Source organism: Aythya marila, assembly GCF_965140915.1.
Source record: "Aythya marila genome assembly, chromosome: 1".
Classification (NCBI taxonomy): Eukaryota; Metazoa; Chordata; class Aves; order Anseriformes; family Anatidae; genus Aythya; species Aythya marila.
This window is the reverse complement of record NC_139042.1, coordinates 119,479,991-119,493,287: the sequence shown is the minus strand read 5'-3', so window position 1 is coordinate 119,493,287 and position 13,297 is coordinate 119,479,991. Positions and strand designations below refer to the sequence as shown.

Below are 13,297 nucleotides of genomic sequence, written 5' to 3'. Positions count from 1 at the left end.
TCACCCTCCACATCCCCTGGCTGGAGCCAGCCTTCTCACATCACCCATATCTGATGTGGACAAACACTCTCCACAGTCTCATTTATGACCAAACCTGGACAGGTTGGATCAATGGGCAGAGGCCAATGGGATGAGGTTCAACATGGCCAAGCATTGGATCCTGCACTTTGCCCACAACAACCCCATGCAATGCTACAGGCTTGGGGCAGGGCGGCTGGGAAGCTGTGCGGATGACAAGGATCCAGGGGTGTTTGTTGGTTGATGCTCACCTGAACACGAGCCGGCAGTGTGCCCAGGTGGCCAAGAAGGCCAACGGCATCCTGGCTTGTATCAGGAACAGTGTGGCCAGCAGGACCAGGGAGCTGATCATCCCCTGTGCTTTTCTCTGGTGAGGCCACACCTTGAGTCCTGTGTTCAGCTTTGGGCCCCTCACTACAAAAAGGACATTGAGGCCCTGGAGCATGTCCAGAGCAGGGCTACGAAGCTGGTGAGGGGCCTGAAGCACAAGTCCTGTGAGGAGCGGCTGAAGGAACTGGGGGTGTTTGGTCTGGAGAAGAGGAGGCTCAGGGGAGACCTCATTGCTCTCTGCAACTGCCTGAAAGGAAGGTGTGGGGAGCTGGGGGTCGGTCTCTTCTTGCAGAAAAAAGATGAAGTCCTATAATGATAGGACTAGAGGGAAAGGCCTCAAGTTGTTGCCTTTTCCAACCTGAAGGTTGAGACATTTCTTCTCAGAAAGAGCAGTCAGGCATTGGAATGGGTTGCCCAGGGTGGTGGTGGCATCACTGTCCCTGGGGGTGTTCAATGAAAGGTTGGACGTGGTGCTTAGGGACATGGTTTAGTGGGTGACACTGGTGATAGGGGGATGGTTGGACCAGATGATCCTGGAGGTCCCTTCCACCCCTAATGGTTCTACGATCCTATGATTTATGACTTCTGCAACTCCCCTTTTAAAAACCCTCTCTCCTTCGCTTTATATACATCTTTTCCTCCTTTTTTTTTCTTTAAAATCACCACATCTTTCCAAACCTCGCACCCCCCCCCCCCCTCCGCCCCTCTCCCCCTCCCCGGCCACCGCGGGTCCCCGCCCGCCCCCGGGGCCGGGCCGGGGCGGGGAGGGGGCGGCACCGAGACCGAGCCCCGCTCGGCGGCGGCGCCGGGGCCCGGCGGGCCGGGGGTAAGTGGCGATCTCTGCCGGCCCCCTGCCCCGCAGACCCCCGACCCTCATCCCCCCGGAGCCCCTCGATCCCCCCCATAGCAGGGCAGGAGGATGGGGTCAGATCCCGGGGGCTGGGGAGGGCAGAAGGGGCGGCCGGGGGGGCAGGAGCCGGGGGGGACCCCAAGGAAATGATGGGGCACGGCTGGGGGGAGCTTTGGCTTTGCTTGCGGGGCGGGCGGCTGCTTAGGGCAGGGGGTTTGGTGCGGGTTTTTTTGCTTGTTTGCACAAGGTGCGGGTTTCCCGGAGTTGTGTCGGTGTAGAGGGGCGCTGCGAAATGAGCGAGATGGGGGGTAGGGGCTGGGGGGCTTTGTGCAGCAGCGGTCCTGGGGTGGGCAGCAGCGCTGGCTGCACGGGGAGTGCTTCGGGGCCAGTGGGAGCCTTAACTTTTTGTCGGGGGCAGGTGGAAGAAAGAGAGAGGAGAGGCAAGCGCTGGCTCTTCCAAGCAAAACACATCCATAAGAGGTTGCTTCACCCCTGTCCTAAGGGATCCGTGTTTGCGGGACGGCTTCCATCTCCTTCAACCCTTGCCCTCGCCCGCCTCCGAGGCAGCAGGGGCAGTTTGGCATCAGGATGCATGTGTGCATGGGGCTGGAGCAATTCACACCTCCTGCACTGCCGCTCCGCCAGCAGCGTGCGCGTCGCATCACGGATGCTCCTCTTGAGCGGGTAAGGTGGAGCAAGGAGGAATATTTATAGCGCCTTCTTTGCAATGTTCTGTCCTTGCCTCTAGTACTTGTCAAGCCAAGGATGAGTTTAGTGATGGGCACATTAGCCAAAAAAAAATAAATCAGATAAAAGGGATTAAATGTCAGCGGACAACCCTGGGATGGCAGCCTTCATGTACCTGGAAAAAAAATCAGCCTCCTTCTAAATCAAGATTGGGTAGGTTCTTGAGCACAATCACAAACCCATTGTTAGAAAAAGAAATGTAGAGTCCGCTGCATGCACCCTTCCATTATTTCATCCCAAATGACAAGTCGATTTGCTCTTCAGCACAGGAAGCGTATCTTCCAGCCAGGCATGGCAAACACGGAGCACAGTGTGGATAAAATGGGGGCTGCACTGACAGTCGAGCTTTGGCAAGCTAGGAGGGGTTGAAGCGGAGCATTATTTGAACAGAAGGCCTGGGACAGGAGCACGTTGCAGGAAAAGAGTCATTCAGCCAGCGGTGCTCGCTGCAAGGCAGCCAGGGTTCAAGAGCCTGCTTGAGAAGCGCAGGTGCGGTCTCTCTGCCAGGCTGCTGAGCACTCGACTGCGTGAAGATATTTAAGAGATTTTTGATGAGGGAGGAGGGAGGGTATTCTCTTCCCAAAACCCTTGCTGCTGTCCTTACAGCTGCATTGATTGGTGAGCTGCACCGTTCAGATGCACACAGCAGGTGAAACCTTGCATTCTTCTCTTGGCTTGGGTTCAGTGAAAAACAAAACAGGACAAGCAAGACTTGATATGGGCAGAATAAAGACCTCTAGATTTGGCTCGAAGTAGCGCCGTGAGTGAAATATGAAAGACATATGCCGTCTACAAAAGGCTGTCATTCTTCGGAGTTACTATAAGCATCGATTTTCAGTCATCTCCTTCTCTTTGCAGCAGCATCCCCATGGCACTCTTCACAGGAACCGGCGGCCATCTTAACGGCACCGACGCCGTTCCCTGTGGGGCAGGTAACACGACAGAGCCGGGCCTGCCGCGCTCACACGCCTACTACGCCCTCTGCTACTGCCTCCTGATTTTGGCCATCATCTTCGGGAACGTGCTGGTCTGCCTGGCCGTGCTGAGGGAGCGCGCCCTGCAAACCACCACAAACTACCTTGTGGTAAGCCTGGCGGTGGCGGACTTGCTGGTGGCTACTTTGGTGATGCCGTGGGTGGTGTACCTGGAGGTGAGTGCGTCGGAGGAAAGACCAGCAGAGCTGGACCGCGGTACGAGTGCATGCAGCGCTCAGGTTAGGCCAGCTCTGGTACAGATAAAGCCCCTTCATATTTCAGCCCCCCGACCAGCTCCAGAGCACTTGTAGGGTGTGTGGTAGCTCACAGCATCACACAGGTGGCCCTGGTGGGCTGGACACAAGCTGGACAAATGCACCACAGTCCCCTGCTAGCAGACACGCTCAGCCTTGCTCTTCCAGCCTCTTTGAGCTCAAGCAGCATCTGGGCTGCAGCCAGTAGTGTAGGCTGTGGCCCCTGACGTGCTGACACCGCTTTCATCTGAGCATCCTTGGAGCTGACTCTTGTCAGCCAGGAGGGTTGCCAGTGAGCACCATGATGTCTCAGGAATGGCAGGGGGAGGAAGGAGGGTGGAAACGTCTTACAGCAACTCTTCTCGGAGTCCAGATCAATCCCTGCCTGCCGGCCAAAAAACGAGCAAAGGCAGTCAAGCCCTCATCTCCTGTGGAGCTTAAGAGCCTTAATGTCCATGTCATTAGGTCAGCTCCCAGCAACATTCCCCAAGTAGGCTGACAAAGAGATGAAGCCAAAGAGCGTGCTCCAAAATCCCTTTAAGTCAAGTGAGCGTTCTCTCAATAACTTCAAAGGATTTGTCAAGCCCTCAGGGTTTTATTCTCCATTTCCCTGATCTTTGCACATTGGGCTGGTGTAAACTGATGTTGGCATGACGGTGCATGGTCTGAGCAGCACCATCAGATATAGGGCGGCAAGGATGGACTCCAAATCCCCCCACACACTGCGGCAAAATCCTGAATTACCGAAGCCACTCCCAGGGCAAACATTTTTGCTACAGTAAATACAGGAATGCATGCTACAGCTGGCATTTTTATCTGTTCTCTTTAGCATTTTTACGCTTATTCAAGTAAATTGGTAGAGCTAGGAGAATTAAGAGTGAATGCCTATGAGCCAGAAGCTTTCAGCTGCGCCCTGTTAGCCCTGTTCCCATGCTAACAGAGACAGAACAAACCTCTGAGCCGTGACCTCTCTGAAGCCTCGTGCTCTTTCTCTAAGGGGCAAGGTGAGATCAGGCTGGAGGGTGAGTAAAGCATTCTGCTGACAGCTGCCCACCGTTGGCTGACCTCCTTCCCACAAAGCAGAGCAGCAGCAGAGAGGGATTTTGACTTGTGCCTGTGGACTGTGCAGTGCACGAATAGCAAGTAGGACGGTACAGGACAACTCCAGCAAATGCCAGACCTGCTATGTGCATGCAAGGAGATCTGATCAAGCAGCAGGAGAATGGCACTTCCACCAGAACATGTTCGGTAGCCAGCACAGCTCTAAGCTTTGGCACAGATATTTCCCTTATGTTAATCCAAGCCACTGTCCCAAACTGTGTCCGATGCAGCCTCAGCAAGACTACAATTAAAAGAAATTAAGTGTCTGCTCTGTGTACGAGGGCACTGATGGGTAATTATTTATGTATAGCATCGCTGTGGAATGAAAGAACAAAGCGAGCACCATGATGCTGCTTGTGTGATCATGTTCCTGATGAAGTCAGTAGCGACATTTAGACTAATTTGTGTGGAAAGAACAATAAAAAACAAGGAATAAGGGACAAGAGGGGAGGGGAAGCCATCCCAGCAAACCCAAATTAGACTCTCCATTTTTCTTATAACTAAAAGTATTACTAAAAGGCAAATTTTATTTCAGACTGCTCGCACAGGAATATTCCATCACCTCAAGCATAATTCCAGTCTCTAATGAAATCACAATGTGCTTTTCGTTAGGAAAAGATTTACTGCTCGCTATCACTGTGGAACGGGTGGCACTGGGGCACATCTGTGGAGCAGCCTCTGCCCCCCGGCACTGTTTTGCAATCACAATGGCAGGTCCGTTCCCTTGTTGTGTTTGCAGGCCTGTTCAAGATTCGTTTTCCACTCTGAAGCTTGGAGAATCAAAGTAACTGATCCAAGAGACTGCAGAAGTAACACAAACAACAGGGAGAAGGACCTACACACATCTCAAATCCAATCTACCATGCCCGGCATTACGCAGTACCCTCTAGATAACTAGGCTTTAAGACTCTAGAAACACTAGGATTAAAAAATAAATAAAATAAAAATAAAAAAGTCAAAAAAATACCTCCAAAGTTGTTTAGATATTTGTCACTGTTTATGGAATCAACAGCGCTACAGACGAAGCAGAAATTGCATCATGCTTCAGTACACTCTGGGCCTGGAAATTGCCAAGAGATCATTCAGTCCCTGAAACCGCATACAGTACCTGTACATCTGCTGAGCATTTGCCAAACCAAACATCTGAAACCTGGCCATTATTTATGGGGAAGCTAAAGGTGGATGAATCCCTCAGATTTAACTGTCACCTGTGAACTTTATGTGCTTTACGCTCGATTTTAAGAGCCATCTGTGGTCTGGACCTTCTCCATGAAATCTGCCTTTTTATCCATCAGGCAGCCTAGATCTGTCTCGTTCTGAGAAGTCTTTTGGGAAGGCTGTGACAGAGCAACAATAGGAGCATTTTATAACCTCAAAATTCTCATCTCCAGCTAATGAAGTTTCTGGCACAAAATTGCTATTCTGCACAGTGCCTAGCAATTGCCTGGATTCAACAGGTAGGACTAATATAGCAGTGCTGCTACCCTAATTCTTCACTGACCTCTGGGGCTTTGGCATTTGATGGAATCAATACCATCATGCCTTATAGTCAGCATGTAAATGGAGGAGAACATGCAGCAGCGTGGCCTTTAACATCTTTCTTGGGCTTCTCATAACATCCAGTTCTAACTCCAAAAAGGAAAAAAAGGCTTCAAAAGGTGATTGTCACTGATGTCCAGTGTCTGTGGCTCTCACAACGGAACGGTGAGACCTATAGCTGCTCTCGGCATTCAAGGAGCTCGCCAGACTACCATCAAAGGGAGGACAAAAAGATGAGTTACTGCAGCTCAGCAGTTTCCCACTCGTCAGCTGGCCTGTCTGCTTGCATGCTTTTAGTTGCTCTGGCCGTGCAAAAGCATAAGCAGCGATTTCACAGCTGCGGGGAGCTAATCACAGCCCCAAGAAGAACTTTCTCTTAAAACTCAAGCGAGCATGCTTAAGTGCACAGCTGCTTACGTACCTGCTCATACTTTAGTCACTGCTATCCATGCATCATTATATAAATATGATTTACAGAGATTGATTTGTTTATTTTTAAGGATTCAGGAGAATGACAGATTTCTGTAAGTTATGAATGCACGATGATGGCTTTTCGATTGGAAGCCTTCCTGAAGTGTTGGAAAGTTAAAAATAGCGATACTGTAGCTTTGTGGATAATGCAGACTGGTCATCAAGCAAGGCAGGGTGAGAACCTGACCTGAATGGTCTATAGGGAGCTTTAGCATCATCTTTGACAGAACCAGGATTTCATCCTGGACTCTGTTCTCAGTTCTGCTGCACACGCACTGAGTGGTAATGAGAGATTGTATCAGCTCATCTCTCTGTGGTTTGCTCTCATCATCGTAAGAGAAGAATAATATTTGACCATCCACCTCACCCAGGCAGTTGTGAGGAGACATTCAATTAATACCTGTGATGTGCTTTGAGATTCCTGGATAAAAGGCACCAGAGGGATAAAGAATAGATACCCTGCCAGCACATGGAAACCAGAAATGCACACTGGCAAGCTATAGCTTCTGTAACAAAGATGAGCGGAACAGAGCAAGAAACTAAAGAGCAGAAATAGAATTAAAAAATTATGAACAAGGCCTGTAATAAAAGGGCTCTCTTCATTGTTAAATTCTGGAATAATTCTGTATTATCATGCATGTAAACATTAACTACTTCACTGACTTCCACAGGGCTGCTCCTCCTTTTAGAAGCTCTGACTGATGAAGCGAGGATGGGTTTTAAGCCCAGCATTTTGATCTGCCAAGCATCCCCGCAATGCAAGCTGCAGCTTAGCATACAGGTGGCGTGATCTGAATGTATCATCCTGAGAGGGTTCACGTCAGGGCCATTTCCACCAGCACCTTCTTCAGTTTTAATGGTTTACATTCCCAGAGCTCCTCCTTGGGCTTCACATTCAAACACGCTCAGGACCTTGGGAACTCCCTCCCTTAAGTGCTTGCACATCTGCTGGGTTAGCAGCTGGCTTCCTTGCAAACACCTGGCAGCGATTCCTGGTGACATATTCTTCAGACTCCACAGATCACACTTACACACTGCATTTTGTTATACCCCAGACTACAGGAAAAAAACCCTTACTGGATCCCACTGCAAAGGTTTCCAGCGCTTATAATTTTGGGGTATTCTGAGGTGGGTAAGCAGGTCTCAAAATCTGCAGCTAAAACACAAATGGTGTGGGATTTCTTTAAAAACTGAATCTGTTCAAGTCATTTCAGAAGGGCAGCCTTCAGTTTGTACATCTTGTAGCCCATCTACAGAAAATCTTTAAGATTTTTTTTGTTGTTTTTTTTTTTGTTGTTTTTCTCTCTCTTGACTTTTTTTTTTTTTTTAAAGAAAACAAAGGAGCCCCAAAAACTCCAGATGAAAGCACAATTCCTTTCTGCATTTTGCAGGCCTATTTCTACTTCTCTCCCATGCATCCATTCAGTGAATTTAGGTTTAGATCATTTAGGTGATCTATTGGGCAGTTGCTTGTTTTGGTACCTGACTTTGGACACACAGCAGCTGGGTCCAGCAGAGAACATCCCAGAGACACACAGCTCACCTCAGGAAATTTTGGTGCCCACGTGTAGGAAAGCTGGCACAGAAACAATCAAAAGCGTTTCACAGCTGTGAAAAGCCTTGCTCCACCTTCTCAGAAACCTGGCTCCAACCCTCTCAGTGACCTCCTGCTAGGCACTGGGGTCCCACAAATCCACCTCTTCTCCAGGCTGAACAAGCCCTGTTCCCTTAGCTTCTCCTCACAAGACAGGTGCTTCAGCCCCTAAGGACCATCTCAGTGGCCCTTTGCAAGAATCACTCCAGTTTATCGATCTCCTTTCCATACTGGGCCCCAAAACCTGATGCAGTACTCCAGATGTGATCAGAACATAAGCAGGGAGACCAGGAACTGGTGTCAGTTCCCGACAGCTTGCCATTAGCTTCTTTTGCTGTATTCCTCCATCGGGTTTATCTCTTGGAGAGCAGGCTCCCTCCTTGTTCATCTCCTACCAGGAGCAGGTGCTGAGGCTGACCACCTTGAGATTAAAAATTCAAAACAACCAGAACAAAAGCTAGACATGCTAGCAACCCAAAACCCTTTATCTGAGTAGCTTGTGAGTTCTCATTCAGATCTGATCATCAAAATCTGTAACCGAGATAAGAATCCAAATGAAGTTCTGGAGAAGCCTCGGGTCTCAGGTCACTGTTTCATGCATAAATGCATAAAATTTGCAGCACTTTTCCAGCTCGCTGGCTGCAAGAGAACTCCAGCAGCTAAGCTGAGAAGCACTTTTAGCCTTTAGATTTTGTCAGATAATCCTTAATCAAAGGATGTATACAGTGATATCATATTTAATTCCATTTATCATGCTAGACCTTAAGGAAATGGATAGCTGCTGTCTATTTCTTCATCCTGCCTCCCTCTGTAAGAGTCAGAAAAAGAGTGAAATTGAGGTGCAGATCCTGGGTTCCCCGTGACCCACCCCTGTGTTATCCTGACGCCTCACTTTCCCTCTGCGCATCACAGTGAGTATGAATTCATCTGGCTGTCGAGGTACATGAAGGAGAGCACCTCCTTATACATAATCTATTAGGACTCCGTGCAGAGCGAGGCTGACAGCTTTGATTGCTGCTGCAGGTGACCGGGGGCGTCTGGACTTTCAGCCGCATCTGTTGCGATATCTTCGTCACCATGGATGTCATGATGTGCACGGCCAGCATTTTGAACCTCTGCGCTATCAGCATTGACAGGTGAGTGCCAAGCACACATAGGGGAATAGTCTGAGGGTGGGATAGGCCCTGTACCCGACCATGGAAGAGACAAGGACGTGGTGCTGGCACAGGCTTTCCTGCACGTCTGTCACTGCCACTGCTGCCGTTAATATGGCTTTGCCCACCATGTGCTGGAATATGTCTGTGCTTAAGAAAAGGATAGAGAGAGACAAGCAATGAAACATCACAAGTTGGTAGTCAACTACATCCTCATCTTTTCTGAAAGACACACTGTACCTTTGTAACTAATGGTTCAAGGGTAAGTGCATGAGGCAGCTCTCTGTGGTTGCTCCAGACTGCTCCCTCCCAGCAGTGCACATATAGCCATAGGGAGTGGAGGGGAGGTTTCCTTGGGTTTCTAGGTCTAGCTGGTACCATGCACGGTGTAGTTTCACAATGCTAATGGATCTGCAAAGTGTTTCTTCCCAGTGCTGCCAACTAACTCAAATTTCCTCTGTTCCTCCCCGCAATACCCTGCTCACCATTTTTACAAACTGCTGATCCCATCATCCGATCTTCCCCCCTTTCCTCTCCCATCTCTTCACCACCTCTGCCATCGCATTCCCTGTGTGGCTTTCCTTCCTCCTTTTCAAACCTGGTCCTTCTCCTCATGCCATTCTTACGTCTCCTTTTTCTGGAGCTGTTTTGGTCCGCAGGTACACCGCAGTGGTGAAACCTGTGCAGTACCAGTACAACACCGGGCAGAGCTCCTGCAGGAGGGTCTCTCTCATGATTGTGATAGTCTGGATGCTGGCATTCGCAGTGTCGTGCCCTCTCCTCTTTGGCTTCAATACTACAGGTAAATGACATCCCAAACAATCTTGCATAGGGAGGGGCTGGAAGTTGAGCTGCCCTGTGTATGGCCAGGTCATTTAACATGGGTCCTGCAGGCTTTTCAAGTTATACGAAATTGTAGGGAACTGGAAAGCACCCTATGAAGGGTGACAAAGATCTCCAGTGCTGGAGAGCAGATGTGCTCTTGTCTAAACTTGCCATTTGCTCCAGCAGACAGGTGCAGGGGAGCCTTCCTCCCTCTGAGCCACAGGCAGAGGTCCTCTGCTCCCCATCCATCCTCTGGGCAGTGCCTGAGGCGAGAAGGGGGCATGGGGAGGGAAGTGCTGCTCCCCCTCACTGCCTAGTCCAGACATGGTGCAGGTGGTGCACACCTCTGCATCTAGGCAGCTCAGAAGCTGCCAGAAGAATGGGAGAAAGGAAAAAGGATAAAGAATCCTCTGAGGAAGGCTGGGGGTAGAAGTGAGAGAAGAGGGCAGAGCTGTTGGCCGGAACAAGCAGGTGTGTGTTGAGTCATGCTGGATGACCCGAGGCAGAGCCCATTTTAAGCACCGGTTAGGTGAGGGGGTAGGCCACAGTATAATATGCAACAACGGAGATTGGAGATACTTGCTCTCCTTAGACTGCCCTTGTCCCTCAGCCATCAGTCGACCTGCTTTGCCAACACACCAGGGCCTCCTTGTAATAAATTTAAGCAGCTCAGCCTCTCCTCTCTCTCTCTTTCTCCTCCCCAGGGGATCCCAGTGTCTGTTCCATATCCAACCCTATTTTCGTCATCTACTCCTCTTTGGTGTCCTTCTACCTCCCCTTCATGGTGACCCTGCTGCTCTATGTCCGGATTTACCTCGTGCTAAGACAAAGGCAAAAGAAGCGAACCCTCACCCGGCAGGGCAGCCACAGCGCCAGCACCAAACCGTGCTGTGCACACGAAGTAAGATCCCCATGGACGCAGTAGGAGCTGTCAGAAAGAACAGAGCATGCATTATCTCTTCCCCTCAGAGGGTCAAAGCATGGAGTGGAAGGGACGTGACATCTTTTCATCATGTCACTCACTCATACACCGTGATACTTGAGTTGCAGAAGCTCTGGTTAAGCCCTTTCTCAGCCCTCTAGAAAGAAGGTATCCCAGGTGTATCTCTGCCCTCTGGAACCAAGCAACTGGAAAAGAACACAGCCTACATCAATGTTTCTTTCAGAGCTGTGCTTTCTCAGCCGTGCAGAAGTCTGGCTAATTTCATTTTTTGATTTTAATTTCTTCATTTATTGATTTCTACTCTGAAGTTTCATTCTCAGGGGTTCACAGACTTTAATAACCCAGATTATTAATAAAAAATCTCTTCATCTGGCAGGCTTAAGAGTTCAAAATGCTCATGGTGCATGCAGCATTTGTTCCACTGACCTTTCTAGATGAAATATCTCAACCATGGGAACTGATACACTAGGTTGAAAGGGATCACCTGGTCACTCATACCCACTTGTTTTGCCCACTTTCTCAGAGCAAAGCCATGTTAGAAAAGGGTGGGGATGCTGAGGGGAGCGGGGTGGACACCAAATGCAAGTGACAGGTTAATAGAGGGGGTGTTTTATCTCTTGTTCTCATGCTTCTCTTTGGTGGGATGGAGGCAGAGAGTTGTCAGGGCCTGCTCCAGCCCTCTGATAAGCCCAGGCCTGCCCCAGTCTCTGGATTTTGTGCCATCTCCAGAGGATAGTCTTAGTGCCCAAGAAACAAGTGGGGCTAAGGATGACTTACAACTTTCCCCATCATCCTTTGACCCAGGCAATGGATCGGATGTTTCCCAGTTCCTCTGTGGCATCCTCTTTTGCAGGAACACATCGAGAGGCAATCTTTTTCAGACAGATGCCAGGGCACTTTTTCCCCTTGTCTCCCGCTCAAACGCTCAGGCCAGGAGATGTCTCCCAAAAGGAAACTGCTGACAGTCTTCAGCCTCCAGCGGTACCGCAGCTTCTGCCAAGACGCATCCCTCAGCAAGACACCAGGGACTGCGCAGCACAACAGGCTGGAAGAGAGGAGAAAGAGTAGGAGTCCAGGGCTGGAGGTGCGGAGGCTCAGCAATGGCAAAACCATCAGCTCTCTGAAGCTAGCACACCAGCAGCCCCGGCTGATCCAGCTTCGGGAGAGGAAGGCTACCCAGATGCTAGCTATCGTCCTGGGTGAGTGAGAGCAGCTCTGCCTAGTGCAGCACAAGGGGTGCCTTTGCTTTCTCTTTTTCTTCAGGATTTTTAAATTGTTGTTGTTATTATTATTTATTATTATTAAGCTGAAGCGATTCTAAGTTCCCAAATGCAGACATGCAGCAACTCTGGGTACAGAAGGGGAAACAGGCAAGGAGCAGCAGAGGAACCAGCTCATAATGCTCGGCAGGGAAGTCGAGAGACGGGAGCCCGAGCCACCTGCCACAATCAGCAGACAGACTGCTTCCCCTAATTAACTCAATACTAGTAGGGAAATTATGCAACCCTCATCATAGCATATTAAAACAGCTACGGCACTAGTGTTAAGCTCCTGAACTGTGGCCACTGTCACCAGGCTGCATCTAAAGCCCCATTCATTAATATAATTGACCCTAAGGAGCCTGAGCTCTTGCAAAGTTCCTCTGCATCAGGAATAAACGTGACATTTTATTAAGAGGGTGGGTGAAGAGGGCACAGGTGCAGGCCTTTTTCCGAGTCGTTGCTTCTCTCTGAAGTCAGGGATTGTTTTCTCTCTCTCTCTCTGAACTCAGGGGCGTTCATAGTCTGCTGGCTGCCCTTCTTCTTGATTCACATCCTCAACGCCCACTGCCCAGCCTGCCGTGTGCCCCCGGGGCTGTACAGCGCCAGCACCTGGCTCGGCTACGTCAACAGCGCCCTCAACCCCATCATCTACACCACCTTCAACACCGATTTCCGCAGAGCCTTCCTCAAGATCCTCTGCTGCTGACGGCGGGGCTGGCACTGAGCCACTCTCAGCCCCGCTGCGTCCACCAGGCTGCGGGTCACAGCTGGGGCCTGGGCTGGGGATGTGGCGTGGGCCCTTCCCTCCTCCTGCTTTATCACGGGGAGAGCAAGAGCCACCCCACCTGCATGGCTGGCTTTGAAGAGCACGAGTCCTTCAAAGGGAGGGAGGGAAGGACGACACAGAGGTGAAATGGTGAGTCCTCCTGCCGCCACAGCCTCGGCCTGCTGGAGGCACCCAGCGCGCGAGCAGCAGCCCTGGGGCGAGGGCAGAACGCGGCCGCTCTGATAAGGATCCTTATCCCTTGGATCAGGAGCCCAGGGCAAAAATTTGGCAAGGAAACTTAGGGAGGGAACACTGATGTAGAAACTGTAGCACCGCTGCTGTCTCCATCGATGGTTTTGCCTATAATAAATGCAAACGAAACATCCCCTTGTATTGCAGTGTTCCCTGCAGGTGGCGAGGTGGAGACCAGGGACAGTCTGGTTGTTTCTCCCATCTTTTCCCCTCGCTG

The 13,297-nt window shown here is 50.3% G+C and overlaps 1 protein-coding gene across 1 annotated transcript; it reads left to right on the top strand.

Moving 5' to 3' along the window:
* Positions 1-1,753: 1,753 nt before the first annotated feature.
* On the top strand, positions 1,754-12,973 carry DRD3 (dopamine receptor D3). Its single transcript, XM_082758620.1, has 7 exons — positions 1,754-1,882; positions 2,804-3,095; positions 8,902-9,014; positions 9,692-9,834; positions 10,562-10,758; positions 11,654-11,999; positions 12,572-12,973. Exons 1-7 carry the CDS (start codon positions 1,791-1,793, stop codon positions 12,766-12,768), a joined length of 1,380 nt encoding a protein of 459 aa, XP_082614746.1. The 5' UTR covers positions 1,754-1,790; the 3' UTR covers positions 12,769-12,973.
* Positions 12,974-13,297: the final 324 nt, after the last annotated feature.

Coding starts and splice junctions, on each gene's coding strand:
- DRD3 (XM_082758620.1), top strand. CDS start 1,791: ATGTGTGCATGGGGCTGGAGCAATTCACACCTCCTGCACTGCCGCTCC. Junction 9,015..9,691: donor TGCGCTATCAGCATTGACAG/GTGAGTGCCAAG, acceptor TTTGGTCCGCAG/GTACACCGCAGTGGTGAAAC. Junction 10,759..11,653: donor AACCGTGCTGTGCACACGAA/GTAAGATCCCCA, acceptor CCTCTTTTGCAG/GAACACATCGAGAGGCAATC.